This window comes from Phlebotomus papatasi, chromosome 3 (assembly GCF_024763615.1).
Source record: "Phlebotomus papatasi isolate M1 chromosome 3, Ppap_2.1, whole genome shotgun sequence".
Lineage (NCBI taxonomy): Eukaryota > Metazoa > Arthropoda > Insecta > Diptera > Psychodidae > Phlebotomus > Phlebotomus papatasi.
This window is the reverse complement of record NC_077224.1, coordinates 52,526,778-52,549,356: the sequence shown is the minus strand read 5'-3', so window position 1 is coordinate 52,549,356 and position 22,579 is coordinate 52,526,778. Positions and strand designations below refer to the sequence as shown.

The 22,579-nt window shown below is 34.7% G+C and overlaps 2 protein-coding genes across 2 annotated transcripts; one reads left to right on the top strand and one right to left on the bottom strand.

The window, feature by feature from the left end:
• The first annotated feature begins 1,028 nt into the window (after nucleotides 1-1,028).
• LOC129807236 (ankyrin repeat and LEM domain-containing protein 1) lies at nucleotides 1,029-10,554 on the top strand. Its single transcript, XM_055856376.1, has 3 exons — nucleotides 1,029-1,248; nucleotides 1,310-2,511; nucleotides 9,192-10,554. Exons 1-3 carry the CDS (start codon nucleotides 1,163-1,165, stop codon nucleotides 9,842-9,844), a joined length of 1,941 nt encoding a protein of 646 aa, XP_055712351.1. The 5' UTR covers nucleotides 1,029-1,162; the 3' UTR covers nucleotides 9,845-10,554.
• Nucleotides 9,892-22,448, bottom strand: LOC129807240 (G2/mitotic-specific cyclin-B3). Its single transcript, XM_055856386.1, has 5 exons — nucleotides 22,210-22,448; nucleotides 21,172-21,625; nucleotides 15,011-15,898; nucleotides 14,751-14,925; nucleotides 9,892-10,381 (listed from the first exon to the last, which is right to left on the bottom strand). Exons 2-5 carry the CDS (start codon nucleotides 21,526-21,528, stop codon nucleotides 10,182-10,184), a joined length of 1,620 nt encoding a protein of 539 aa, XP_055712361.1. The 5' UTR covers nucleotides 21,529-21,625; nucleotides 22,210-22,448; the 3' UTR covers nucleotides 9,892-10,181.
• Between the last annotated feature and the right edge of the window lie 131 nt (nucleotides 22,449-22,579).

Genomic DNA, 22,579 nt, shown 5'->3' with positions numbered 1-22,579 from the left:
TTCTAGTTTGTACATTTCAATTGATAAGTGTGAAAAAACTAGAAGTAAGAGTTTTAGAAGAAAAAAAAGAAGACCGCCTATGGGCGGTCTTATTCGTTCAAGGGTAACATTTTCAAAAATTATCGATTTTTTTATTTAATTGTTTTGGTTGTTCTAGTAAAATATATTATTATTTTGCAATATATTAATCATGGAAAATAATTGAGATTACACGAAGACTATCTAGAATGAGTAAAATGGTCGATTTCTACTAATTAAACGAAATTGATATAGAAGCAGACTTCAACAGTGACGATGAGTTCCCTAATTCGTCCTTTAACGCTCCAGATCGTGAAATAAAACCAGAAGATGAGCAATGTATTTCAAAGGACCTTCAAATTATACAAGAAGGTGACGTTTTCATAGCTGATCTGTGACCTATTCGGTAAAAATCAGTCTTATTGAAACACCTTGAGCTTTATTAACGTCTAATTATAAAAATTATAAACGTTTTTTTTTCTAAAAATTATCATTTCTTAGATAATCATACAACATTCATCCATAAAAAACGTTTAAAATTCATTTATTTTACTATTTGTTAACTATTTTTCAATTAAAATATTTCATTCTTTTTATGCCTTAAACCGATATGACCGCCTGGAGGCGGTCTTTACCTTTTCTCACCTAGCGCCCAAACGAAAAGAGATAATGAAGAATGGATGGTATTTTTGAATTCAGTAGACCATTAATTACACTAGACAAAATTATTTAATTACTTTTTTTGGATATTAAAGAAAACACCGTTAGAGGTTTAAGTCGTAAGTGTGTCTAGGCGCTAGCTAGGGCATTAGACCCTTTACACACTTACGATTTAAGCCAAGAGACGGCTTAGTGGGAAATGATAGAAATTTAACCACTATTTCGATACAATTACGCTAAGCCGTCTCTCGGCTAATCCTCAGGTCTGTCAAGGCCCTTAGCCAGTTGTTTGCCAACTGTTTACACTTGGTCAGCCGGGAGCAGACGCGTCTCATGCGACATCTGCAAATAGGCACAGTAAACTTTTTGAGGTTATGTATTTAAAAATTATTCGGTTATGTCAAAGCATCTTCTAAATCTAAAATCTAAAGAAAATAAGGAAAAAGGATAATTTTACGTTAAAAGTTGATCTGTAAATGCGACGATGGCTACATTAATCCCCAGATCATCGGAGAAGCTTCAATTTTTGGGAGTATGTCTTATTGACACTCTCGAAGATGAGGATTTCAGGTAAAAACAAAAGATTTTGAGAAACAAAAGTTTTCCATTGCTAATACCGTTTTCCGGGCAGTTCCTTGCAGCTTCTCCTGGAAGAGTACCGAGCAAATCCCAGTGTCATTGTGAAGAGCATGGGTTATGCAGCAGTACACTATGTGTCTGGCATGGAGAACAAAACATTTGCCAATAAGGCCTCTCAACTGATTTTTGGTGAATTTAATGGAGATCCCAATGTCCAGGAAGTTTACGGTGGGATGACGCCAATGCATATCGCAGCAAGTAATGGGAATGCGGTGATTTTTGAATTGCTGCTGCAGAAGGGTGGGAATCTTGAGATTCTCGATGAGGATGGGATGGCACCATTGTCGTATGCTTTGCAGAATCGCTATGCTGAAGTGCTAGAGATTGCCCATAAATTGATTCTTGAGCAGAAATTGGAGAAGAAACGGCAAGATCGGGGTGTCCTTTCACCAGCAATTCCATCACGATTGACACCCAAAAATACTGCTCCAAATCTCGATCCAAGTTCTCCCTATTACATCTACATAACACACCGGCGAAAGACACCATCCTCAGCCACAAATTCCCTGCAAGTGCCTGAAAATAAGGAGAATGATTTCGTGACACCAAAAAAAGTCAATCTCTTCGATCTAACCTCGTCGAATCTGCAAGAATTCTCCAAAATCTATTCAGAAGGCAGCAGCAGCCGGAAATCATTCATTGAAAGTTGGAGGAAAAAAGTCTACAAATCCAGAAGTCGCGAATCCGTCAACCGAACAGTCGAAGATATCGAACGAATGATCTCTTATTACGATGATCTGGAATCTAATTGCCAAGATTTCACATCTTCGCCACCTCCAGCTGAGACTGATACCTCTACAAATGTCTACACAACTGCCAATGATTCTCTAGCAGATTCCGCATTGATCCGACGATCCCCGCGCTTCTCGAAGGATTCTGTCCTGCAGATGGTGGAATTGTACAAGCATCGGGATACAGAGAACAATATTCAGTTCTATGAAATGAAGTACAGAGCGCCCCCGTCGGAAGATCAGAAAGAAAAGGAGTCAGACAAAAATTCCAGTCTCTCTTTTGCCTTCAATATACCATCAGACTATGAGACTGAGGCACTCAGGGAAGAATTGACAGCACTCGGAGCCCCTCCAGGTCCCATCACAAAGACCACAAAACAGCTTTATGTGAAGAAACTCATCCAATACAAAATGAATCCAGAACTGGCGCAATTAGCCCAAAAGGCCAGGGACAATATTCCAAGTAAGTGAACATTATTCGGAAATTTTTGTTTAAAATTATTCAGGCCTACTCTGTCTCCTAAAACGATTTTTTTTTAATTTATTGTAATCCAAGGCATACTATGCTTCATTATTTGAGATTTTATTGCTCGAAATCAGAGATTCTTTACAATCACAGCTTCTGTGATCTAAGATAAAATTTTGACTTCGTCAGATCGGCCTTTACGTTTGTGTCTACAATTATTGCCTACCTTGCCTACAATAAATTGGAAGCTAAAAAATTATTTTGGGAATGCCTCTTAATGTATGCAAATATTAGGAGAGATTCTTATTAGTGTTGTTAATGAAAATCATGTTGGTGGTCCCCCGATCGATTTAAAGAAGAATCTCAACATTTATGTATGTTTCACATAAGTTTTAAAAGATATTTTCTCAGAAATCTTTAGGGAATTTTCTCTAAAATAGGTACTTCATATTTTTTGGAAAATGACAAAAACCAACAAATGAGGCATTTAGAGTGATCGGAGCGCGATGTCTTCGATGACCAAAATTGTAGTCCTAAGTGGTGCCTATCGCCTAGTGTTAATGAATTTTTAATATTTTGTTTAGTTTATATAAATTTTTAAAACCTCACTTTAAGACCATTTTTTGGTAATTCTTAGAGAAACTCCAATTTTACACCCTGAAGGAGTGGTTTTACAAAGTCTTTTGTTATTATCAAAATTGAAGCACAGCTAATGAGCTTTCTAACGGACCCACACTTTTTAAGTTCTGTTCACAAGAACCTGAGATATAACGAATAATGTAAGGCAAAGCAGAACAAATATAAAAGTATTAATAAAAAAAATGTTACGTGTTGGAGCAAAACCAAAACTAGATCCTTAATCAGGGGACTTGACTCTATCAAACGTACCATTCGAGATCTCCGTTAGCAAAACCGTGTTGCATAGTGTATTTGACCACTAAGACTTACAATAAAGTGAGTTTTACTGAAATTCGTTCGCTGGATATGTTGTGGTCCGGAAAGATTTAAACTTTGCCAAAATGTGTTTAGCCACTTCCTGGGGGCCAATTCTGAAGTTTATTTGCTATGTAGTAAGAGACTACATAGCTTCGTTGAAATGTCTCTGTGTGTGTGAGCCACAAGACGCCGAGCTGTTGCCACTTCACATTTTACTACCTACGAATACAGGCACTAAAACACTTTGGAAAAAAGATGATACCTTATTGAAATGTATTTTACAGATTCTAATCGAATTAATAGGTTTTTCCGCAATTAAACTGCACAAAACTGTCTTTTGCGGAGCTGTCGTTTTTCATTTAGTCAACAACGAAAACTCGGCGGTGACTGAGACAACTACCGCAATTGACGAAATTCAGTGGAGACACACTGATTGAGACTGAAAATCGCTATTTATTTTCGCGGTAATTATTTGAATTCAAATTGCATCTTTTTTTGGGAATGGGTGCATTAATATTGTGGGTGCATTATATTACCCATTTTCTTCATTTAAAAAAGAAGTAAATTAATAAATAATTCCTTTATTTCTTGCAAAAAGTTTGTGGTATTTGATGATAAATAATTTAATTTCTGGCTATAATCGTTATAAAAAAATCCTAAAAATATCAAGAGAAAAACTTAAACGCTAACTGATAAGTCAAAAACAGTTTCAATTAAATTTAAATTTATTTACAGCAAATAGAGTTTGATCCTCGTACAAGAACGTGGTAAAACAGTTAAATGAAGGCCTTGGGGTAGTTAACGGGTAATAGAAAACGATAAAATTCTGCATTATTTTCAAAAAAAAAGTTTTATGACATTTTGCTAATAAATTGACGGTTTTTTTATAACACTCTTTTAGAGTTAACAAAAATGCGGTCTACGATAATTCGTAATGAGATGTGAATTAATTTTTATGGGATAGGACTATTTAATTACTGTTAATTTAATATGCTTGCACTGTACATAGGGAAATTTAGGTATTAAAGCTTAGAAGCTTGCGGGTATTGAGAAAGACAAGGAGAAAAATTATTAAAATTCTATCATAATTTCTTATATCTTTCTTTTTTAACAACTTTAAAAGACAAATTATTATTTCTAAAGGATTTTCCCTTTAGAAACTTTTCAATTTGAAAGCAACATTAAGGCTTAATATAGTTATTTATGCATTCTTTTTATAGCTTTTACTAAAACCATATTATGGGGATTTAAAAACTTTCAAGTTAGAAATAATTTTTCTAATTTCATTTGTATTATTTATCGGAAAATCACAATTTTCAATTAATTGCAAATTTGAGTATTAGTGATTGAATTTTATCTATACTTTATTTATAAATTATATTTGAATGAGAAAATTAATACTCCCTCTGTCCCAAAAATGTCGTACATTCTTTCATATAAAATGTATTAGCAAAAGTATGAGTTTTTTCGGGACGGAGGGAGTATTAAAATTGGGCATCGTTTCATAAGAAAAGCTTTTTTTTTTAGGAAATACTCTATCATTATTTATTGTTTATTGTTTAATATGATGTAATGCTTCTGAAAGACAACAAGAATATTGTTATAATATTCTAAAGAGATATGAAAGAGTTCTACTAATTTTTGTGTTAAGAATGTAAGAGTACTTCAGACAAAATGTACGTAGCTTGCAGAATTTTTAAGTTTTTTTTTAACAAACCTCGTGGATTAAAAACTATTTTTTATATTTATACATCTTTATAATTCTTTATTTTCACTAATTATCTTGATTAGTGAACACGAGACCTCAAGTCTTTAAATGTTTATGTCTTCTAAAGAGGAAAATGAACAAGTTAATACATCAAAATATTTTATGTCTATTTTTTTTTAATTTAATTTAATCTTCTCTTTCAATGAAATGAGAATATTCTTGCTCCCTCTTTGAATTCGAGCAATAAAATTTAAGGGTGGCACATTTTTAAATAGGAAACTATACATCCATAAAAAATTAACCTTAGAAAAGAAATTTTAAATTCAAATAACAGCGATTCTAAGCTTTCAAACGTTAGATGCAAAGAAATATTCTAATTTTGAGTGGACTTTTGCATACAAAAAATGCAATTTTAAATATGTGGAATTTGTGCATACATTTCATATAACTTTAATTATTTAGCATTTTTTACATTTACTGAATGTCTTCAACTATATTAAAGACATTTTTGGTCAATTTCAGAGAAATTTTTGCCATCTAGGCATGTCCAAGAGGTGCCTAGATAGCTTTTGGCTATGTAGTCTCCTATCTAGTCAGGGGTTGTCGCGTTTTCAATTCGTTAACCAACTTAACGAATCCCAGAGACTAGATAGGGATATGGTAATACTGAAAAATGTGTCTCGACTACACTCACACACATTCACCAGCAGTGTACATGTACAGCTATGTAGTCAGACTACATATATGTAGTCTGACTAGATACGGTCAGAATTGGCCCCCTGATCACGAATATATGGATGGCTATAAAAAAACTTTCCCGTCTGTCCGTGCGGCCGCTATTTGGAACTTAATAGCTCCCAAACTATAACAACAAGATATCGCCTGTTTTGGTCTTCTCAATATCTTATAAACAAATTTCATATGTTATAGCTGGGCCTTAGAGCTTTCTATCAATACCAAACTTAAACGATCCTAAACCTTTACCGTCCTATTTTCTATATCCTTAACGGCGTTATCACACTTGCACATTGAATTTTTAATGTGATTCACATTAATTGTCGCTTGTGAGCGTCCAAATATGTTACTTGTGTCTTTGAGTCACTTAATATTTGGGTTTTTTTTTTTCTATTTATTGATAAAGAAATGGACTTGGCCTGCAAAAATAAGTTTATATTTACCTAAAGCATAAATGTTTTTCACATTAAAAAATTAAAGAGAAAATCGCATTAATTTTTCACATTAATGCTATAAATCAATTTATATCAAATTTTGCGGGCCAAGTCTACCTTTTTATCAACAAATAGATCAAATTTTGAATATAAAATGATTCAAACACACAAATTACACATTTGGACTCTCACTAGCGACAATTAATGTGAATCATTAAAATTTTAGTGTGCAAGTGTGATAACACAGTAACGCTATTTGATATGAATTTGGTACTATTCTATCTAGTAGCTTTTATGATACAGTAGACTCTCTCTCAATCGGGAATATGGGGCAAAATGTCATCCGGTTTAGCGATAGAATTAAGCGTCAAAACCTTTGTAAATTCCACAAAAAACGCTCAATTATAAAGAATCACGACAAAATAGGAAGAACTATAGCGAATTTGAGCGAATTAGCTTCATAATTAAACGTAAAAATTGTCAACAAAATTTGTCGCCCGATTGAAAAAGAGCCGAATGAGCGAGAGTCTACTGTATTAGAGATTGAAAATTGTCAAATTCTTACTGAAATTATGTCACTAGGGGAAACTGGGGCACCACCAAACACGGGGTACCACCAAACACTGTGATTTTTTAATCGGATATTCGACTTCAGAGTATAAGACCTATAGGAATTTATAGTCACTATAGGGATGCTTGTCCACTGAAGAAATGGTCTAGATAGTCCAAGTAGTTTACAAATAAAAATTAGTGTTTGGTGGTACCCCGTGTTTGGTGGTGCCCCAGTTTCCCCTATATGCGTACACAGTAAAAAAAATGTGTAAAATTTTACTACTATAATAGTGCAAAATCGACCATTTTAGTTGTTTAATTTAGAAATGTTAAAAGTGCATAATAATTTGGTAATTTATTGTCACGTGATTGAAAATTACCACTATTATAGTTGAAAAATTTTCAAAAACGTTGTTTAATTTGAAAATGTGAAATCGGATAAATTAATTATTTAATTGGGATCTGTGTAAAATTTCTCACTATTATAGTCATAAAAAAATTTCGACAATGTTTTGTAATTTAAAATTATTGAAAAATTCTAAAAATTACCACTATTATAGTATGATTACAGTTTTTCACATTATTACAGTGCAGTGTGAAAAAATACACAACTTTATGGTATTTTTTGTCACATGATCAAAAATTAACACTATTATAGTTTGATCATAATTTTTCACACTAATATAGTGTGAAGCATTGTGTATTTCAACCAAATTTGTTGAATTTTTAAATAAAAGTTGTTTAAAAATTGTTGAATATCCACTTAAGACATATAGTTCAGTCGAGATGCTTTTTATTGGGCAAAAGTCATATAGAGCATCAAATATTTATATGCATAATAAGTATATCGGGAAGATCCGAGCATCAGATGAAATTATCTCGCATTAGGGAGTATCCCGAGTACAGGAAAAAATATTACAAATGTCTAATAACGCAAAAAAGACTAAAATAAACGAAATGAAATGGAAATTCAACAATTTTTAAATTCAACAACTCCAATTTCAACATCTTGAAATTCAACAACTTTAAATTAAACAATTTTAAATTAAACATTTTCGCAATTTAACACTATAATAGTGGTGTGAAAGATTACACACTATAATAGTGTTAATTTCTTTTACTGTGTAGTGTTAATCACACCCGTTCATTAGCTTCTTGATCAGCATTTTTTCGTCAGCAAAATAAAAAATGTGCAATTTTGCAATGACGCATTGTGGATTCACAAAGTTCGCCTTAGTAGTTAGGTGGAGTAAATCTGATTTTGTGTAAATAGGATAAAATTTTGTTAAATAAATCAAATTGCGATGAGATTTCTGAGTTTCACTTCTAATAGCATGAAAAAAATAGTGCTTTTTCCAGAGAAATCGCATCTTCCTCTTTGCCTAAGTCCAGCGACATCCTATTTCCACTGTATGTGTTGGATTCCTAACGGTCAATTGGTTCCTCCTGACTGCCAGAAAACAGCGCCTTGAAACCTTTAGACAGGCCTATGGCAAAATTTTGAGAACATTTTTTTTTGAGGAAAATTCCGCTGAGGAATTCATCTTTAAAGGCATTCATTTGGCGGACTCTATCGTTGGAAATTTATTTTTAACCTTGATTACTGGTTCAAAACCCATTGAAATCGGTTCAAAATTGTCAAAAATTCCAAGACCTTTCTAATGAGCCCAAGTATGATATCATTTGGTTGATAAATACGCTTTCTAGAGCGTCTTTTTAAATTTGACCTTCTAAAATCGTTCTATGAATGATTTAACGGATTCAACGGAACTTTCGTGTAAGGACCAAATGTCCGTCTAGGTAACCTCTAAAAGATATCCAAAAATGTTAATGGTCCCTTATGTTAAAGGTCCCAAGTCTCTATGTCCCCTATGTCCTAACAAACAGTGTGGCCTTTAAGTCTTTAAGACGTCAAAACACTCGAACCTTCAGATTTCCATAAATCTACCAAAATAATCACCCATTTAGTGGTACACTGAGAGAAATCCGAAAAAGTTAAAATAACATTCCGGAAATGTTAATTTTACCCTGCAGTATTGATCCGAAATCTTGCTTTTTAGGTGTATTAGTGGTTAAAGTTACCCTTTTTCATGTTAATTTTACCCTTAAAAAGGTGCAAAATTAACATTACAAAATGTTAATATATTTTTACACCTAAAAAGTGTTAAAGTTATGAGGAATAAAGTTAATCGCGCACTCTTTTTTTCTCAGTGTAAGAACTCGAATTTGCATGCAATCCGAGTTTGATCACATTAAGAATCTCAGCTACCGTAAGCTAATCTAGGCTTTTTCTTCCACGGCTTATTTTCCAGACTTTTCCATTGAGTTGAAGAATGTGTTGAATCGAAAGAATTTCGAGCTGCATTTGCATGAGTACCTGAAGCTAGAGGAGAAGATGAAGGGAATCTTCCTGCAGCCCAATAATAATTGGCGCGAGGGGAATGTCAAGACGAGTTTTATCTACTTCCTCATTGATCCACGGATCTCAAATAATCTTCCTGCTACAATTTCTCGCATGAAATTTGAAGATGCTTGGCTGTGCTTCCTCAAGTCCATTTTCTACGTGGGCAAAGGCAAATGTAGTCGCCCGTATGCTCACCTGTATGAGGCCATTAAACACTTTGATGACTTCTACCTGCATCAACATCGAGAACAAGTACCTGTGACACGAAATCGGAAACTAACCAGAATTATGAATATCTGGGACAGTGAATGTGGCGTTGTATGCCTTCATGTCTTCCACAATATCCTTCCGGTTGAGGCATTCACCAGAGAAGCTTCCATCATAGATTGCCTGGGACTGGAGCATCTGACAAATGAATGTAGCGGAAAATACTATGGACCCGTGGAATCGTGGCCGAAGCGTGCCAAGAAACAAATGGCCATTGGATTGCTGTACAAAGCAATGCAAATCCACCTGGCTGAAGGTGAAAATCAATTGGCCCCAAAGGATCTTCTGCGCTGAGCAATCTTCCAACGCCATCTGTGATGCAATGACAAAAAAACTCGGTATCGTGTAATTACATTTTTTCTGTTCAAGCTATTCACTTGACAAAAATTTATTTTAATACAAAAAAATCGGATAAAAAACACTTAAAGATAAATACGCAAAATTTTTGAGGGAGGAAGGGATCCATCAACGAGTACACATAGAATTTCATCAATAAAAAAATATGACGATGGTAAGGTGGGAAATCTCCGTAAGAATAGCGTCGATGCGCTTCACTCTCCTAAACACTCTCTCTCGTTATTTCTTAAAAAAAAAGATACCCTAGGTTTTTTTTTCTACAAATAATCCCATTCTAAGCGCAGTCCATAAACTCCTGCATGGTCACGTGATTCCCACAGAGTTGGACACTCTTTATCAGGGGCTTCTTGGACACTTCGTGGAAGATTTTGTGAGAATATTTCTTCTTTATCGTCGACAGTGAATTTTTGAATTTCTTATGAAGGCCATTGTTGAGGAGAACTGCCACACGAAAGAAGTCCCTTACTTTGTAACCTGCAATAAAAAAAATTATTTTCTTTATACATTTAATAAATAAAAATAAATAAAAAACTTTAAAGAGATAAATTATGCCAAAAAGACTGAGAAATTTTACTTTAGAAATATTTTTTTTATAAAGCTTTTTATACAAAATTTTCTTTCTGGAAATAAAATTTGAATAAGCTGAACTTTGTTTAAATCAAAACAGAAAGGTGTAGCAGAGTCCCAGGCTTTACGTGCTCGAATTCGTGACTTAGATGCTATCCCTCAAAAGTACTTTCGCATCATTTGCTTTTAACCTTTACCGGTTCTCAACCGATTTAAATCGATTTGTAAATCACTCGAAGAAACCCAACAAAATAATTTGAAGAGTAATAAAATTGATTTTCAGATAAAAATTACTTATCGATTCATTACCGGTACATAACCGATTTGAACGGATTTATAAATCACTTAAAAACATTACCCAAAATAACTAAATAATAAAATTAAATTTAAAAAAAAGTTATCGGTTATGAAACGGTTCATTACCGGTTCAAAACCGATTGGAACCCGTTCAGTTTTGTCGGAATTTCCAAGACCTTTCAACTACACGGTAAAAACTTTTGGACACAGACCAAAATATTGGAACAATTTTTCCTTGAAACAATTTTTTTTTAATCAATTTGTACCTAGAGAAACTATTTGTTTGTCCCAAAAAGTTTTCTTTACAATTTTTTACGAAATATAATTACAATTTTGTTAGACTTTTCTTTTGGAACCGTTTTGATATGGTGGAATGTCTAGAAATTTGAGTTGATTTCGTTTTATATAAATTTGTTTTTGAAAGTTGGAATAGAATTTGTTGCACTCGGCTGTTTTGTTTCCACTGTCAGGAACAAATTGGTAAATTTTCTTTATAACATTATTATTATTATTATTATTATTATTATTATTCCAAAAATTTTCAGTATCCGTCGACGAGGTACTTTTTGGAACGAAACTGTTACTCATACGGAGAATATTTTTGTTCCTATTGTTGGGAACAAATCCGTGTAAAGAATATCGTCTTACAGTTAAAATCTATACTTCACTCGAGATGGATTTCGGTGGCGAAAATTCATAAGGAACAGAGGAACCACCACTAAAGGAAAAAGTCGTTTTTCTGCTTCTGTAGTGGTCGTCGCCAAGATTTGAAAAATAAAACGTCTCCAAGATTGATTTTTAAAGCCAATTTGTGAAGTTCAATTAATGCAATTTCAATAAAAATTAGTGTTAACATAAAGAAAATAATTTTTAGAATTAGTTTAGTGACACAGAATTAGGTAAAAAGCGTGATTTGATAGTAAAAATAGGCTAAATATGGGTCGCCTAGGGAGAAAGCCCTAGAAGTTCTAGGTAGCCTTCCAGACAATTTGTGTGCTGTTTCGAAGCCCTCTGGATACTGAAATCTATTCCATTAGATCACCATAAGTGTCATTGACTGAAAAGAAATTCCTTTTTATCCTTCAAGAATTGGAAAATTTCACATCTTTTGCACTGTAAGGATTCTAGAATAGTTTCTTTTTATTTGTCAAGGAAGAAAAGAATTAAAAACTTACAAGAAACATAAAAATTTTCCAATTTTCTATCAGTGTTTGTTAACGAACTGTCCTTTGTTGCCACATTCGAATGCAAAAATGACTTTTTCCTTTAGTAGTTGTTCCTCTGTAAGGAACATCAAATAAAAATCAACTTAAGAGTGTTTTATACAGACGCGTGCATGACGAAATCATATGCGAGTGCTTGGCAGCAGGAGAGAAAGGGAATCTCGAATTAAAAAAGTGAAACCATGTAGCACGAAAATTGCCAGAGATTTGACGTCCTCCTCGCTTCTGTGACGTGACGTGTGACTGAGTGTGATAGGAGGAGGGATACGATTTTATACTAAAGTGTGCAACAAAACCATAACCGCACCTATTTTTTCGAATTTTGAACAAAATTTAGAAATTTTATTGTAGTTTTTACCTTAATACTTCCATTTTATCATCTGAGAAAAGAAAATTGTAATGGTTAGTCAGTTGAGTTTGATTAAGATTTTAAGTTGAAAGACATGTTAGAAAATCGCCTTTTTCAAAGTGACAAAACCATAACCGCACGCCCTCTATTTGTAAAAATCTTAGATCTGTTCTCTGAAATATCACTGTCATTTTTATTAGCGTTTACTTATGTGTCAAAAACGTCAAGATGGCGCGCAGAAAAATCTTTTCGGATTATAAAAAAGGCCAAATAGATTTAATTAACAGTGAAAAGAAGCCATTTCGCGAAATTGCCCGCATAATTGGTCGCTGTGATTGCATTGTCAGGAATTATTTGAAGGATCCTGCGAGCTAGGATTCTAACCGTGATCATGGAAGAAAAAGGAAGCTTTCCCAGCGTTCCGAGAGGAATGTGTGGCGTAAGGCTTCGAATTCATCTCGCACCTGCAGGTCAATTATGGTATCATTGAACCTCAATGTATCGGTTAGAACCGTGCAAAGCACCATGAAACGTTCGCCGCACATCGTGAGAGCTAAAATGGCTCCAAGACCGCGACTAAAACCGCATCACATGGAGAGACACTTAGTTTTCGCTCGAGAGAATTTAAGGACAGATTGGACTAAGGTAATGCATATGTTTTATCACTATCTTTTTTCATTGTGATCACTTTGTACTTTTACAATTCATCTTCTCAGATGAAAAGAAGTTTAATCTTGATGGACCTGACTGATTCAGGTATTACTGGCGAGATTTAAGGAAAGAACCGCAGTATTTTTCTAAAATGAACTTTGGAGGAGGATCACTCATGATTTGGGGAGCGTTTTGTGCGAGAAGAACCCTAGAATTACGCTTTACCTCGCATCGAATGAAGAGTCGAAACTACATATCAGTCCCCCGTAGAGGTTTGCTGCAATACTTGAATAAGAAATATACACATTTCAGCAAGACAACGCCAGTATTCATGTAAGTCAGGAGACGAAGGACTGGATTTCTGCCCAGGGTATTCGCATTCTACCCTGGCCCGCCATTTCTCCTGACCTTAATATTGTTGAAAACATCTGGGGAATACTTGTGCGAAGTGTTTACAATGAAAATCGCCAATATCAAGACGTGCGTGAACTCAAAGGTGTGTTGCTTGATGTTTGGCATAACATTCCGGAAAGCACCATCCAGAATCTAATTAGGAGTATGACAAACCGGATTTTTGAGCTGATTCGTAAACATTGAGCTATCACTAAGTACTAAAAGTTCTTTTTCTGATGATTCCAGCATTTTTTTTCATAAAATTTGAAGTGCGGTTATGGTTTTGTCACTTTGAAAAAGGCGATTTTCTAACATGTCTTTCAACTTAAAATCTTAATCAAACTCAACCGACTAACCATTACAATTTTCTTTTCTCATTATGATAAAATGGAAGTATTAAGGTAAAAACTACAATAAAATTTCTATAATTTGTTCAAAATTCGAAAAAATAGGTGCGGTTATGGTTTTGTCGCGCACTGTAGACGAGCTATTTATTAGAACAAATTCGTTACTAATATTGGGTATCTTTTTGTTTCTCCTAGAAGATACAAATTTATTCCAAAAATTTTAGGTGTCCATGGACGAACTACTTATTGGAACAAATTTGTTACTAATATTGATAATCTTTTTGAGTCTTGTAAAATGAACAAGATTGTGCCAAAAATTATGGTGTCCGTGGACGAGCTAATTTTTGGAACAAATACGTGCCGAAATTTTTTACCGTGTATGGTCATGAAATTTGGATAATGGCCGAAAAAGTAAGAGCGCGAGTACAAGGTGCCGAGATGAGGTACTGTAGCTTAAAAGACGGTAGCTGGTGTTTTTCTTGACTATATTTCTCGAGTCCGTGTACAAGACTGCCTTATGTCTCAACTTCTGTGTCGCGATGTAATCTATTATTGCTTATTAGCCAAATAAATAATTAGGTCACGGATTATCCAAGTGTTTCTCAAATATTCATAATTTCAAGCGATTCAATTTTGAGTCGCCAGAGTACCTCCGGGCGGTTAAGGGAATCACTCGTCTAAGAGTCGAGGAGTTGCTTCTTCGGGTTGAAAGATCACAACGTCGTCATGTTGAAGCCATTGTGAGGAGACCTCGACCTCGGGGCAGACCTAGGACAAGGTGACTGAATAAAATTCAGGATCTTGCCTTGGAGCGCCTTGAGATTGAACCCGAACATCTTCCTGAAGTTGCGGAGGATCTAGCGTGGGCTGCTAACCTAGATATCCTAAGAACGCGATCCCAACGGATAAGCGGTTGAAAATGATGATAATGATGACATTCAGAGAGTCTAACGCTCTTACCAATTGCACCACGGACAGCCTTAAATAATTTTTTTTTAAAAAAATTCGAAACTCACCTGAGTAGTATTCAAGAGTTTTGTCCCAGTCTCTGGTTCCAGTCATTTTGAGAGCAATGTAGAGAGCAGCAGCTGCCATCTTCGAGTCACTCAGTGCAATTGTATCGTAATCCATGAGGGAGAGTTCCAGGATGTAACGAGCTAATGTCAGAACGGGCATATCAATTTTTCCACACTGAAAATCCAACAAAAAAAAAAACCGAAATGCAACCGAAACTCAAAGAAAATATCCCAATAATGCGTTAAAAAGGAATCCGTACCCTTGCATAGCGCCTGAGGAATCTATAGGAGAGTGGAATGCCCAAATCAAAACCTATCGTCTTGAGGATATTCCGTTCCATGGTAATGAGTTCTCTGCTACTGTATGCACCATCGCAGACATAGAGAAAATCATCAATGAGCGGTGGAACGCGCTCATCGAATTTACATGAGATCAACATTGAAGTAGCTCCAAGGAGTTGAAGTTTCTCCTTGGACACCACCTCCTTTGACAGATACATATCCACAAGTTTAACAGCCAGATACAGTGTCTCATGATTGAGTTCAAAAGACTCCTGTACCTCCACCATCCAATCCACCAGAAGAGCCCTCATCCACACGGACAGTGATGGCTGTCTGTCCATGTATGGATCAATGGGAAAGAGTTTCTCTCGATCCCGCAGATACTCAAAAATATCCGGAGCATATTCAGACACCTGAAATGGATCCATGAGATTCTCCTTGTCAAAATCAACAACACCCTCCGGAACGGGATCTCGTTCAATTTTGGACGGAGTCGGTACATGAAGGAGTTGTTTGTCATCATCACCACTGGACACACTCGAACGACTCTGCCCATCGCTGACACTCTGATTTGTACTCACGGACCACCTTGAGCTACTTGGCGTCTCATCCAGAGCCGACATGTAGACACTCTCGCTGGTCTTCTCGAACTCATTAGAGATTCGCCTGATGGGCGCTACTTTGGTAGCTTCAAATGGATCCTTTGGCTTCATGGCAGTCGTCTCAATTGCTCCAGCATTGCGAGCTGCCGCAGCACGCGTCACTGGCCTCTTAATTGACGGCAATTCCTCCAGAATATCAGCAGCCTCATCTACATGCTGCTTATCTAGAAGTGGCACGAACTGTGGCAATTCCGGCAATTCAGTCTGTAATCAAAATTATTATACACATCTAATCACCCTACCATGCATTTTTCATATATTTTTTAAGGTTATGTTCAATGGAAAATTAGGTTATGTTATTTCAAATGTAAATCGCATTTGAACCTCACTTTTCAAAGCTTTCTATGATTTAAATGTGAAATTTTCCAAAAAAATTACACTCCAAAAATTTAAGAAAACTCAATTTTCTAATTCATTTGGGATAGGTTGATTAGAAAAGTTTTAGGTTATGGGACGCTGAACCTAAAACATTATTTTGTGTAGCAGAATTTCTTAAACGGTCGGGGAGTACGGTTAATTTCTTCAAAATGAAAATGTTCTATAACTACATTTTCTTTGTATTTCCAATCGTAGCAAACGATGCGTCGTAATGTGTCATTAATAGTGCTGATACCGCTGATACAAACCAAATACATTTAGAAACAATTTCATTTTTGGAAGACGAATTATAGATTAATATGTTGGCCACGATAAAAAAAAACTAACTTAAAAGTTCTCTAAATCATAAATGACATCAATACTAGTTTAAGAAAACAAACAAATTCAACTACCTACAGTCAAGTGTGCTAATCCGGGCGCTTCGCTATCTGGATCGTTTATGACTAATCCACTTAAAATAATATTTTTATTTTTATTTCCGTAATATAGTCACTACAGTAACATAATATAACTAGGATAGAGTCAGCCCTTTTAGCCATGTAAGCATTTTTGGCCACCTAAAGTAAAATCACATTGTAAGGCAATTATGAGTTTATTTAGAACAGGAAAATGGGTCTTATTTCGTGACCTCTAATCTAACGAATCAGAAAACCATATTTGATTTTGTATCGACTTGATTAATTCTAAGTTATAGAAAGAAATTCTCGACAAGGTAAACAATCACTAAAAAAAAACATGGGATTCTTAAGAAACTTGTTAATGTTAAGAGAAATTGTTTTGCATTATTTCATATTTTTGATGAAAATATTTGATGTTATTCAATGAAAGTCCATTTCCTAATTAACTTAATTTTATTGTGATATCATCCTTAATAAGATTTTCTAACAAATTAAATGAAAATCGGATGTGGCTAAAAGAGCTTACTTTTTTCGGCTGTGTAAGTACTTTTGGCCATTCATTTTCCCATACATTTTACAAGTGGGACACCTCGCGGATTTCCGTAAAGCCAATCGGGGGTGACTTTTGACTGATTTTTACATCAAATAGAAAATGTGCAAAGTCATTCAAAATACTCTAATAATCACATAAAATTGGTGTTAAATAAGTATAGGACTTGTGCTGTGATGCGTCAAAGTGATTCTGCCCTAACTCAAGCAATGTTTGAGGTTATATTTACTTCAAAATTTTCTTTTAGAGTCTTCTATCACTGCTCGAACTCGATACGAGACAGCAGTAATATAATTGGCTGTTTTTTTCAATTTGTCATTGCTCTGGAACTTAAACGGTAAAAGATATCAACTTTCGGTCTTCAATGACCCTCAATAAAAAAGTTGTTGAATTATTGAAGATCAAAGCTAAATCACTTTGGAAGACATTTTTTTTTCAACCGATTTGAGTCAAATAATCAGGGCAGGGCTTTTCTCATACATTTTCCGTACAAAAATGTGGTATATTTTTTCTTAAGTGTTTTTTTTTTTAGTTTTGGTATAAAACCAAATGCAATCATTTTAAAACTTTTACCAAATGAAAGAGTATCTAATGTTATGTTATCAGCACAAAATTTATAATGATTGCACGAGGATAATAGTTCCTAAAACCTTTATGAAAAATACGTAACATTCGCAATTTTTTTGAAAAATTTTCTATCTGTAACACCAGTAAACATTTTAAATTCAATAGAAATATATTCTCTGTATAATGTGGCTACCATTTCGTGTTATATTTATTTTTGTGGGATCTAAAGCTTAAAAATTATAAAGAATTTATGAAAAATATACCATTTCTGAATTAAAATACTCAATCCGTTAGTGAATCATCCTAGAAAATAATCATAATTGATTTATTTTTCAGACTTCTTAATCACTTTCCTACAGTTCTATCTCGAGAGTTCGAGCATTCTGCAAAGCCGAGACGCTTTGCAATCCCTTTTTTTATGATAAACCCGACTGGACTAATCAACCTAAAAATGTTTAGTAATTTGAGGTTATGCTGAACATAACCTTAAATTCGAAATCAACCTCTAAAATTCAAAATGAACTGCAATAAATTTTTGGAGTTTGTGAATTATTTACAAATTAGGTCAATTATTAAAGAAAAAATATTCTTTTTTATTTTAAAATATATTTTGACCCCTTTCTTATGTTCACCATTTGAAATCTGAAGAGGACATTGAAATTTTCACATGATCTCTGAGTCTTCCGGATCATAAAGGTCAATGAGGTACCAAGAACTTGAATAACTCAGAAAGAATAGCAAATTTATGCGATAAATTGAACACTAATCAACCCGGACAAAAGAGGAAACTGGTTTCTCTTTCAATCCCGCGCACCCCAAAGTCAACACTGAGAAAAAAAAGAGGGTGCGATAAACTTTTTTTCCTCGGAACTTTAACACTTTTTAGGTGTAAAAATATATCAACATTTTTTAATGTAAATTTTACACCTTTTTAAGTGTAAAATTAACATGGAAAAGGGTAACTTTAACCCATAATACACATAAAAAGGGTAATATTTACACCGATTTCGGATAAATAGGGTAAGTGTGCCAAATTTCGGCATAGTTGCATGCAAGCGTCAAAGTCTCAAGTTTGAAGTAATGGCGCTGGCACACCTTTTCAATTGAGTGAAATTTAGTCGATTGAAATTCTACCTCGTAAACTGAAATCAGATATAAGGTAAAGTACCCTTACTCGACCGGGTTCCTCTATTCGACCGGTGGGTCAATTTTTGAATATTTGATGGTGAATTTCATCAATTTCTATGAATTTGTCACTGATTCGTATTATTTAAAGAATAATTGACCTATTAATGTTAGATCATACACAAAATATTATAGCAAATATAATTAAATTGAATAAATAAATCTACCGGTCGAATAGAGGAACCGGTCGAATAAAGGGTACTTTACCTTAGTTGTCTCTTTCTGCCAAATGAAATTTAAAATTGAAATTGAAAATTAAAATTGTAATTTCCATTTGATAGAAAGAGACAGCTATATCTGATTTCAATTTGAAAGAGTAAGAGAGGTAAAATTTCAATCGATTGAATTTCACTCAATAGAAAAGGTGTGCCAGCTCCATAATATTTTAAATAATCATTTGATTTTTTTTATTCTTTCTTCTGAAGGAGTGTTGATTGGAACCTTGTAAAGAATTTACCGTCTTTATTTACTCTAAAATCATTCCTAATACATTTTAAAATGAATAAAAATGTAGACATAGCTTTGGTGCCCTATTTCGACCACCTTCATTATCATAGTTCCTTGCCATTAGGGAATTGTTTCAATGTCTTTTTCACGTAATCTCGTATGTCGAAGTTATATTTTTTGTTTGCATTGTATAATCTATATTGTTATATTTGCATTGTATAATCTCTAGAGTACGTAAAATGTAAAAGTTCATGGAAATTCGAGGAACAAAAAAGGTTGCCGAAATTGCAAGCTGGCCGGAATTTGGCACACTTACCCTAACTTTGTTATCACACTTGTACATTAAAATTTTAATATGATTCACATTGCCGCTGGTGAGAGTCCAAATGTGTAGGGGAAACTGGGGCACCACCAAACAAGGGTACCACCAAACACTGCGATTTTTTAAATAAGTATAAGATTTCAGAGAATGAGACTTACATGAAATCATAGATACTATAGGGATGCTTGTCCAGAGAAAGAATGATCCACATAGTTCAAGTAGTTTAGAAATAAGAAACTTTTTTCGCAAAATTGTGAGTTTTTGATAATTTTAGTCATTTATATATCTACCTGGAAAATAAAACTGAAATAAGTTACATCAAATTTCACTACACCAGTACTTTCCTACATGTTTTGGGATAATATTTATGTATCTACTAAAGAAATTAATATTCACATTTTTTTAAAAGAATATAAAATCCATCACAAAACAGTGTTTGGGGCACCAACAAACAGGCAAATTTCGCACAATTGCAGATGTCGCGAGCGTAGCTTGAATGGCAAAAATTTTCCTCTTATCTTTCTTACTCTTCATCTCCCTCTTTGTTCGATTTCAGAAATTTATGTCGATTCATGGGATTTTCCTTCAAGACTCAGGAGAAATATAGTTTCAAGAACCCAATTTTGCATTAAATGATTCTTAAATGATTTTAATCAAGGATTGACGAATGATTTCTCGATTTTATTACAAATAATCAGAAGAGCGCGCAAAATTTGAACTTTAGGTAAAATGTGTGCCACGATTTTAGTGGCGCTGCTTTCCAGTCAGAAGTCGAATGTTGTCAAAATGATGAAAAATCCATTGAAAAATATATTCGGTGTGTAGTGCTTTATTTTTTTGCTATTTTGGTCACTCATTCTAAATTTTGCAGTGCTTTTTTGAGAATTATTTACATTTTCAATACCTTCTTTATAATTAAGAGTTGTAGTGAATGCCCAAAATAACTTCAATGGGTGAGAAAAAGAGGTGTTTTTTGGTGCCCCAGAAAGTGTTTATTGGTACCCCGGGTGGTTGGAAAAAAGCGAAAAATGCATGGTGATACAATTTTCCTTTTTACGGAGAATTGAAGTGCTTCACGTAATCCTTGTATACATTAATATGCAGCCTATACCTAAGACTATAACATGAGGTAAGCAACATTTTTCTAAAATTCACAGTTTTCTTAGGAAATTCAGTCAAAATCGCATCTTTCAAAAGTGTTTGGTGGTACCCCAGTTTCCCCTAATTTGTGTGTTTGAATCATTTTATATTCAAAATTTGATCTATTTGTTGATAAAAAGGTAGACTTCGCCCGCAAAAATTGATTTATAGCATTAATGCGAAAAATTAATGCGATTTTCTCTTTAATTTTTTAATGTGAAAAATATTTGTGCTTAAGGTAAATTTAAACTTATTTTTGCAGGCCAAGTCCACTTCTTTATCAATAAATAGAAAAAAAAACCCAAATATTAAGTGACTCAAAGACACAAGTAACATATTTGGACGCTCACAAGCATCAATTAATGTGAATCACATTAAAATTTTAATGTGCAAGTGTGATAACGCCGTAAAGCAGGGTAAAATTAACATTTCCGGAATGATATTTTAACTTTTTCGGATTTCTCTCAGTGAAGGAACTTTCCACACTTACCTTGGTCTTCTTGGTCACTGTAGCCTCCTTGGCAGGCTTTGTGACCGTGGCAGTCTTCTTCTTCCCCTGGACAGCGGACTTGATGGCTTTCTTCACGGGCTGGATCATTGAGACGGCCTTGGAGGCCAGTTTGTTGTCAACCAACTCCACGGTGGCATTTGTGAGATTCCCCAGGGCTGATCGCTTAACTTTGTCATTTTTGAGGGGACTGGGGTCTGCTTTCCGCTTATTGCGCGTTACCATCACATTTTGGTCAGTGAGACTGCTGCAAGCCTTGGATCTCGTTGCCATTCGCGCATTCTTGGTCGACTCCAACATTTGCCCTCCTCCGTCAATTTTTCCCTGCTTCGATGCCATTTTTTTTCTCCCTGAATCCCGGCCGCAAAAAAAACTTCACGCGACTGTTGCGATTATTTTTGCACTTTTTGGATCTTGGAGAAGGTTCCCTGAAAATCTGCAAAATGCCAGGGAAAGGACTTGAGGTGCTTTTCTTAAGGATGCGTTCACCACGAGGAAATGCACGCAATTTTTGAGCAGTTGTCGAGGGAGAGAGAGACAAGAAAAGGGGGAAGATATGAGGATTACAACAAAAGATGAGGCGAAGATTGAAAAGGGGACGGAAAACCGTAAGGTGCGAGACAAGGAAGAAAATGTTGCCGAAGCAGCTGTTACCGTCTAACTGCTACATTTTGAGCCCAAGAAAATGCCCAGGAATTGCAATGACTTTCTGCATAATCTCCGGAAGAGTGAAAATGGAAAAAAATTGCCGGGAATAGCTACGGAAGGAATTCCCGGAACGTCTTTGGTAAGTTTTCTTCTTGTAACCCCATCCGGAAGCTTGAAATACAATTGATTTTTCAACCGGAAGGCTTTCTTGCTGAACCCCTTAGGCAGATACAAGTCTTGGCAATTCAATAATCAAGAGATAATTAGACAAAAGCCCCATTATTGGACAAAAAAGCCGCCAAATGTCCTTGGCATCTTCCCTTTGACAATGATGTTCGCAGGCTTCATTGCCCATTTCTCCCCAAAACTCACCAATTTTTCCTGACTTTCTGGCTTTAATCCAATCGGCAATTCACCAGCACACTCTCCACAAACTTTTAATCACTGTGGGAGGACTTTTGCAAGGATATTACCTCAATATTTTACAACTATGCAAGCCGCATCAAAAATCTTTCCGTTTGGGATGCGGCAGTCTAAATTTTTTTTGTATGGAATTTGACTGCGTCAAGAGAATGGTAGAATTCAAATTCAAGCCGTTGCAACGGATTTCACTGCAATACGAAAAATCATTTAAATAAAAAATTTGACCTAAAAATCTGCAAATTATTGTTAATAAAATCCAATATTTACGTGTTAAATAGGGATTTTTGCTGGTAAAAGCAATAAAAATTGAAGAAATGAT

Bases quoted from the DNA above. Each gene is read 5' to 3' on its own strand.
- LOC129807236 (XM_055856376.1), top strand. From the start codon at position 1,163: ATGGCTACATTAATCCCCAGATCATCGGAGAAGCTTCAATTTTTGGGA. The intron at 1,249-1,309 runs GTAAAAACAAAA...TTTTCCGGGCAG, and splicing joins CTCGAAGATGAGGATTTCAG to TTCCTTGCAGCTTCTCCTGG. The intron at 2,512-9,191 runs GTAAGTGAACAT...CTTATTTTCCAG, and splicing joins GGCCAGGGACAATATTCCAA to ACTTTTCCATTGAGTTGAAG.
- LOC129807240 (XM_055856386.1), bottom strand. From the start codon at position 21,528: ATGGCATCGAAGCAGGGAAAAATTGACGGAGGAGGGCAAATGTTGGAG. The intron at 15,899-21,171 runs GTAAGTGTGGAA...TTTTGATTACAG, and splicing joins CAGTGACCAAGAAGACCAAG to ACTGAATTGCCGGAATTGCC. The intron at 14,926-15,010 runs GTACGGATTCCT...TTGGATTTTCAG, and splicing joins TCCTCAGGCGCTATGCAAGG to TGTGGAAAAATTGATATGCC.